General features: G+C 50.2%; 1 protein-coding gene across 1 annotated transcript; it reads left to right on the plus strand.

Moving 5' to 3' along the window:
- The first annotated feature begins 333 nt into the window (after positions 1–333).
- Positions 334–5,089, plus strand: LOC119101517 (acrosin). Its single transcript, XM_037224862.1, has 4 exons — positions 334–389; positions 1,178–1,270; positions 2,168–2,373; positions 4,248–5,089. Exons 3-4 carry the CDS (start codon positions 2,188–2,190, stop codon positions 4,419–4,421), a joined length of 360 nt encoding a protein of 119 aa, XP_037080757.1. The 5' UTR covers positions 334–389; positions 1,178–1,270; positions 2,168–2,187; the 3' UTR covers positions 4,422–5,089.
- The last annotated feature ends 3,230 nt before the right edge of the window (positions 5,090–8,319 follow it).

Genomic DNA, 8,319 nt, shown 5'->3' on the forward strand with positions numbered 1-8,319 from the left:
CTTGCTGTTAGCACACTACCGCTAGAGAGAGAGAGAGGACACTAGAGAGAGAGAGAGAGAGAGAGAGAGAGAGAGAGAGAGAGAGAGAGAGAGAGAGAGAGAGAGAGAGAGAGAGAGAGAGAGAGAGAGAGAGAGAGAGAGAGAGAGAGAGATCATTTGCGTCCTGTTGCGTGCGTTTGAAGCCTCTGGCGCATGTTTCAGGATCGAGGCTCACGTGGGAGATCTCGATGTAGCCACCAGCATCGACGACAGCCTATTGAACACTCAAGACGTAGAGATAGAGCAGGTGTTCATACACCCCGACTTCAAAAGGAGCGTGAGGTCACCAAACAAGACACTCGTTAATGACATTGCTCTGCTTAAGCTAAAGAGTGAGGTCAGGTTCTCAGGTAAGATACACTTTGGCAAAGGAAAGTTCTCTATCTCCATGAGCAGTTGTTCTTGCCTAGTTGCCTGACGCCACTGAATCATGGTATTTAGTGCTTGCTTCGCACACAATCTAGGCAAACTCAGATCATCTGTTGCAGTTGATTATGCGTGTAACTATTTGAGACAAAAGCGTGTCCACAGAGTCTATTTTAAGAGCAGGTGACTGGAGAACCGATCATCTCCATTGTTGGAGGTGGTGAAGGAAAAAAGAGACACGAAACATGCGGGACATTTGCGTCATTCCCAATGGGTTAACGAATTTCAAACTTTGAAATCCTTTGGTTGTTGACATTCCCCGAAAACCCTCACTTGTGGATTGGATCACAGGACAAAGGACGGGAATCGAGGCGCCAGTGTTGATACACTGAAGGAAAAACGTCTAGGGCATGTGGGTCAAGAACGTCGTGATTCACGGGTCAGCTAAGTCCAATCTTTTTTGCAAATAGTGTTCGAGGTATTTTTTGCGTGTCGGCGGCCAAAAACGACCTATTTCGGGATTTATTGACGTGTGGGTAAAGACATTCACGATGGATGTCTTAGATGGGTTTGCCTCAAGAAAGGTCGGGCGGATGCTGCTGGCAAACCACGTTGACACTGGGAGGGTCTGCTGTTGGTAAAGCGATATTTTGTTAAGGGTGGATTTTTCTGTTTACGGGGATGGGAGGATTGGCACTGGTCGACACTTACATCTTACAGTCAACGTGTAAAAATGTGTCCTGTGTGTCAACGAGGAATGCTTCCTTTCCAGACGTTGTGAAGCCTATCTGTGTCCCGGAGAAGACAGAGGAGGTGCCATACAAAGGGATCGCTGTTGTTGCTGGATGGGGAGCGAATGAGTTTCGTGAGTTTTATCTCGACGTGCTGTAAGCTTCGGGAGGGGGGGGGGGGGTCGCCTACTGTTGCGTGTTGCGTGTTGTGCCGTTTGCCATCTTCGCGCCTAGCACTGCGCTGACCTAGTTACAGTGTACGTCCAAGCAGTGCATGCTACTCGAGTTTGCACTTCCTTCGTTCCAAACAAAGATTTCAAGTGCAAAACGGCGTCAACGGTAGCCGCCACGTCAGTTGCCGTGCCAATTGCCACGCATTTACATGTTGGCATTGCAAGATCGCAATTTTGGAGGCCTCACCATCGCTACCCCGTAGTTCTTCACATTTCCACCCGCGTGGTCTTACCTCTTCACCACCCTTGTTCGTTCGTGACCGTTCACTCAGCAGCCCACTCGGGCGTCGTAGTCGCTGACCATTGTAGATGCATCGCCCTTGCGCGATGTGTGTGAGAGGTGTATGCAGGTGGTTTCGTAAGTGGTGTATATAAGGGATGTACGCACGGAGTGCATGCGCGGGTAGAATGTACGGGATGTATCGGCGGAGTGTATGTGAGAGGCGTTTGTATGACGGTGTATGCATTGGTACGCGTCTGAAGTTGGGTACGTGTACGGGTTGTGTAAAGGGTGTTTATGTATAAGGACTTCACGTAATGGGTGAATGCACGTGGTCTACGTGGTCTACGTGTACGGTTTGTGTGCACCGGGTGTATGTACCAGGTATATATCCGGGTGTATGTACTGGGTATATATCCGTGTGTATGTACCGGGCATATGCATATGGTGTATGTACTGTCGTACGGTCTGGGTGTATTTACCGGATGCCAGTACCGGATGCTTGCAGAAGGCGCATGTGTGGTCCTGCCGCAGAAACACACGGGCCCTGCTCACGCGCGTCACCCGTCCGTCCACAGGGGGTTTGACATCCCGCGCGATGCGATGGGCTGTCATCAACTTCAACCGCCTTGACACGTGCCAGAGCAACTACGGCGAGCTGGGCGTGCGCGTGGATGGAAGGCTGCACCTGTGCGCCAGCGATAACGGCACGGACCCGAGCCCGCCTGTCTGCGCGCCGGACTCGCAGGAGCGCCGCTGTCAGCTCGGCTTCGACTACTGCGAGGTACGCCTCCGCCAGCCGGCCGGGAGGCGGGCAGGCTGAGGTGGCGCGAGCACTGCGAAGTACGCCTCCGCCAGCCGGCCGGGAGGCGGGGAGTCTGAGGTGATGTGGGCACGAACGTGAGAGGGCTTATGAAATCATTTACGTGCGTGTAGCATGCTGAGGAGAACGTTTGTAGGCGCTTATGCTTAGCCATGGGGATATTTTGGTTTACCCCGTGGAATTCCTGCATACACACAGGTCATGCATGAGGTGTTCATTGTTGTGCGCTGACATGCGTCGTCGGCACTGAAAGTAAAAGACTCAGTCCTGCAATTGCCAACAAAGTAAACCGCCTGCCACCTCACGATTCAAACAGTATGTGACCTTTCATGAACGGGATCTTTCCTTGTTGTCTGGCAGGGATAAGCACCGCTTTTGAATTCATCTGGTCGACGATAGCAAAATTCCTCACGCTATCTAACTTGAGTAGGATGTGTGCAGGTCGATCAGGACCTGCACAAAAGCTCTGCAAGTGTGAATGGGAATAGGTGAATCCACGACCACTATTCGCTTCACAATGCCGGTGTATGTTTGGCTATGTTCGGGCGGAGCCGCGCTGAGGGTCAGAGATAAACTATGAAGAAGAGTCTGCCGTGCCTTGGCTCAAAGTGAACTATGAGGAAGAGCCTGCCGTGCCTTGGCTCAGAGATAAACTATGAAAAAGAGTCTGCCGTGCCTTGGCTCAAAGATAAACTATGAAAAAGAGTCTGCCGTGCCTTGGCTCAAATATAAACTATGAAGAAGAGTCTGCCGTGCCTTGGCTTAAAGATGAACTATGAGGAAGAGCCTGCCGTGCCTTGGCTCAGAGATAGACTATGAGGAAGAGCCTGCCGTGCCTTGGCTCAGAGATAGACTATGAGGAAGAGCCTGCCGTGCCTTGGCTCAGAGATAACATGTGAATAAGATTTAATTTACCCAGACCACTGTCGTCAATCAGCTGTACCTACCCGCTCCCGCTCCTGATCAGCTGTAGCCACACCCTCCCCACTCCTGATCAGCTGTACCCACCCACACCCGCTCCTGATCAACGGTAGCCACACCCTCCCCGCTCCTGATCAGCTGTACTCACATACCCCCGCTCCTGATCAGCTGTAGCAACACCCTCCCCGCTCCAGATCAGTTGTAGCCACCCGCTCCCGCTCCTGATCAGCTGTAGCCACACCTTTCCCGCTCCTGATTAGCTGTACTCACCCACTCCCGCTCCTGATCAGCTGTAGCCACACCCTCCCCGCTCCAGATCAGTTGTAGCCACCTGTGCCCCGCTCCTGATCAGCTGTACCCACCCGCCTCCGCTCCTGATCAGCTGTAGCCACTCCCTCCCCGCTCCTAATCGCTGCACTCACCCGCTCACCACTCCTGATCAGTTGCACGCACCTGCTCCCCACTCCTGATCAGTTGCACCCATCCGTTGTCCACCCGTTTCTATTTTTCAGCATTTTGGTTCTAAGTCGTGGATGAGTATCAGGAACGTTCCTACTGTGAATGTTTCTGACACTGAGGCAACGCAAACGAGTACATTGACCTTATGCCCAAACGCACACTTTAGCGTTGACAATTGTAAAAGTAATACTAAAGAAGCAAATTACTTTTGAGAATAAAGCTCATGCAGTAACAATGCGCACAAATGCTGTCATAGCCGGCAGCATTTCTTTCTTGAAGCATAGATCAGACATTTCACCAACGCATTACTCATACCAACGCAACCATTCAAATTTTCACAAAATGATTGCCAACCCAGCCGATCAATTATGGGTGCCCATTGCCTTCCCCGACGCGTCAAGTCCTCCACCTTGGTGACATCACAAATGACAACACACACGCGTCGTTATTGACAGGCCGACAGCGGTGGACCTCTGATGGTAGCCGAGAGGGTGGAGAGCGGCCTGAAGTACCACTCCGTTGGTGTCCTGTCGTTCGCCGTGGGTTGTGGCAACGCCAGGTACCCGGGCATCTACACGCGCGTCGACTCGTATCTCGACTGGATAGCGCAGACCATAGCCGGCAACTGAGCGGGGACACTGGAGCCGTCGTACTTGAGAGCCGAGGACGGGTGGACCGATCCACGGCCGACAGCTCAAAAGCGTGCGACAAAAACGCGTCGAACAGGAGCGCCGGGGCGCCGGTAACATCCAGGACGAGGTTTTGTACTGTGCACTGTGATAGGCTGGTGACCGTGCGGGGGCTGCAGAAGTGATAGGTCTGAGCATCACGTCGATCTGGCGGAAACATGGCGCACCGTGGAGCGCTGAACGAGAGAGGCAGTTTTTTGAACGATCACTGTCAAGTGCAGAAAAAGTTGATCGGTGAAATGTATATGGTCGTTGCGATGGATGCTGGTCGTTGAGGTAGGCCGTGGGGTAACGCGATATATCTGCTAATCTTGTTTAACCGATCAATGACAACGCCGATGCATTGTTCGACTTTTTGCTGAGCTGTCACTCAGCAAAGTGGAAACTGGTCATCTTTCTGCTAAAAGAGGAGGCGCGCGTGCGCCTTCGACAATTTGTAATGCTCATGATCCTGAGGTGTATTATTTGAATGTGGTATGCTGACGGTTTGTAACGTGCTGCTGCTTTCTCAAGAGTTGTTTTGTACTCCAGGGGTCATGTGCAAATGATGTCGAGTGTACGACATCGAAATTACATCGAAACGTCAAGTACTATTTCAGAACATTGAAAATATGTGCCATTTGTACAGCAATATATTTCCAACAGTAGAAACAGCACTGCAATATGTTTCTTAAGCATTCGTCATCTTCATAATTTTGTCAGACTGCAACACGTTCAACTGCTTTATTAATTTCATCCATTTGTTTCATGATCAACTGACTAACCAGCAACAGTGAACATTTTGTGTCCGATGAACGCGTCTTGGTTGTCGGTTCCACGTCTTCCTATGTCAAGGGGATGACAATCCACGTTACTGTCTTATTGGCAGACGGGCAAGCGTATAACGCTAAAACGTCTTGTGTCGATGTAAGTCTCACGCAACGCTATGCTTCTCGACTCACTAGCCTTGTTTCTCTCACGTTGTGCGCTTATTTACTAAGCTCCAGTGTGCAGACCGGCACAACCCTGAACATTGCTTTGACGCTTCATTTACACTGATGTCAGTTGTGGATATGATGCAGTGACACATGCAAGGAATGGTGAATACCAGATGGGCAAACAATGTGTTGTCCATGGCTCGTGTTCTGGTGTGTGACGACACCGTATTAATCTGTGGTGACGTAACGGAAAACTGCAACACAGACACATTTTTAAAAAGAAAACTTGTTTGGGATAAAAACAGCTTTTCATCTGTGCAATTTTATTTTAATTATCGTCATTCTCCTTCATTCGCAAACATACTTACGTACAACGCCATAGAGTTCAAAACTATTACAAAAAGGAAAACGACACTAAAAATACCTGATAGCACAAAACAAAGCACCATCAGCCTTAAAACCGATGAGATTCATCATAGATTTATCCCAGAAGAAATAGCAAGGTAGCAACTACACCACTTTCACCTGGTGAAACACGCATTAACTGAACCAGCTGCCTCCGTCTCCTCTCCCTCTCTCTCTCTCTCTCTCTCTCTCTCCTTCTCTTACTCTTCTCTCTCTATCTCTTATCTCTCTCTCTCTCTCTCTCTCTCTCCTCTCTCTCTCTTTCTTCTCTCCCTCCCTTCTCCCTCTCTCTCCCTCGCTCTCTCTCTCTCTCTCTCTCTCTCTCTCTCTCTCTCTCTCTCTCTCTCTCTCTCGACATGCCGGCTTTGCTACTGTCCCGGCTGATGTACCACACCCAGCGCGCTGAGAGCTGACGCCTAGCTCTCGCGAGGCTGGTGGTAACGGTAGTGGCCTGCTGATGCCGCGGCGTCGCCGCTATCCTTCGTCAACATCGGCAAAATGCTGCTTGAGTGTCCACGCGCAATAGTGGCCGCACCAAGCAGTAGGTGCTAGCTGGTGCTGTTTCATCAGGAGGCACGCGTTGCGCGCATTGTCGGTGCCGGCCCGGCGCGCCCCTCCCCTGCAGCCGCCCGCCCATCTCCGCTGCCCCCCCCCCCCCCCCCCGCCAGCGCCCCGCCTCTCGTATTTACACATCGTATCGGCACATCGTGCTTAACACATGAGTGCACATGGTATTTACCCAACCTGTCTAGCAAAACGGTTCGAGGCTTGCCACACCATGAGCTTACCGTAGGTTCAGTGTCGTGTTGTGCTGTACGGTGTGTTGTTTCAGCTTTAGCCATACGGGTTTGGAGTCTTTCACCGTGGTAAGAAGGATGGTTGCTCCATCATGAATACCACTTTACGTACAGTGATATAATTTCAGAAACTGGCGCTGGGCGGCGGGATCTGTCGTTCCTGAGCGGTCAGGTTGGGCACTTTGAATTGCCTTGTTTGCTATGAGCACATGAACAGATGCTTTACTGCCGAATCATTTGTGCCGTCAGAGAACGTGGTGTGTGGTTCTAGTCGGCATCATTATGTTCCGTGCGTTATGCTTGAACAGCGCCAGTTAGCAATTTCAGCAAAATAGACGATTTAGAATGCATCATATGTTTGGAAGGTATCAAAGATTTAAAATGTATTGATTTACTCCGCTGTGTTAGCGGCATTTTGTTATTTGTGACCGCAGATCAAATTGGGAAGAGCTATGGTGATGGACGCACATGCATTTAAATGTGATTGTGATAGTATTGGTGTTAATGCTTCAAAAAGAATGTGGCCAATTCATCGGGTTGTCCTGATATGCCTTTGGTTACATTCGTTCTTTGCACACAGACTATTAAACCGCCAAAACACACGCCTGCGTTGTTAACTTTCTCATTAAAAGTAATGAAATAAGAGAGACGAGGCGCACGAAAATAAGTGGATATCGGGTAAGTCTCACTTCGAATGTAGCGATGAGACGAGCGTTAGTCCACTTGCTTTGCTGCGCGAAGTGAAACAAATTATAAATTTTAACTGTGAATGTTTTGCAGTTTAAACCATGGTTCTAAGTGCCCTATTTGCCGAGATATCGCGCAGTGTCAAACAGCCTCGGCCAAGGGCCGCGGGCGGTGCTGGCGACCCCTCGCGGTCGCCGACGGGAGAGAGCGCATTTCGCCTGCGCTCCCTGCAATAAGGGCAAGCTTACTTCATGAGGCCGGTCATTGATCGTGGGACGTGACGGGTGATTTTGCCCCTCCCATCAACTGTCAGCCTTTGAATGATGGCAGCATGCACTGCCGTTGCATTCAACGGCATGGCGTCGTATCGAACAGTGAAAACAGTGGGTACCGGCCGAATAAGTTTTCTTGTCTCGCGGGTCCGTGCCGCTGCATTATGTACCACGTGACCGTCCGTTGGATTACCCATCAATACATGCTACTCCCGAGTGCGTCCGTAACCTGGGTGAAGAGATGTGGCACAAAACGTTTAAAATTGTGGAAAAGGGAGAGAAAGATCATCCTTTACACTTGTTCATCACCCTTCATCATCATTCACACACCATACTCATCATCATCCTCAGGTAAAACCATCCATTAATCCATCCGAGTGAAAAACGAGAGAAATTTTAACTGTGGATTTTTTTTGTAGTTCGATTCACGCCTCTGCCTGCCCTGGGTACCGAGATGTGACACAAAACGTGTAAACCCATGGTAGAGAGCAAAACAATCTTTCTGGCTCGTGTGTGCCCGACACGTATAACGTGCCACCTCGCACTTGTGACACCATGGGGTTTCCCGTTCAATGGCCTATCGCAGCATGCCAGGCTCATGTTACCACGTGCCATTAAAGCGGAAATCCCGCGTAAAACGTAAAAAATGAGCGAAATCCGCAAAATACGTGTTCACAGCTAATGTGCACGTGTCACATGACACGTGCAGTATGATATCGTATACGTCTGGGTGATTGCCCGTTGGATCTCCTATCGAAGC

This window comes from Pollicipes pollicipes, unplaced genomic scaffold (genome assembly GCF_011947565.3).
Source record: "Pollicipes pollicipes isolate AB1234 unplaced genomic scaffold, Ppol_2.1 Scaffold_4881;HRSCAF=5763_pilon_pilon_pilon, whole genome shotgun sequence".
Taxonomy (NCBI): Eukaryota; Metazoa; Arthropoda; class Thecostraca; order Pollicipedomorpha; family Pollicipedidae; genus Pollicipes; species Pollicipes pollicipes.

Coding starts and splice junctions, on each gene's coding strand:
- LOC119101517 (XM_037224862.1), top strand. CDS start 2,188: ATGCGATGGGCTGTCATCAACTTCAACCGCCTTGACACGTGCCAGAGC. Junction 2,374..4,247: donor TCGGCTTCGACTACTGCGAG/GTACGCCTCCGC, acceptor CGTTATTGACAG/GCCGACAGCGGTGGACCTCT.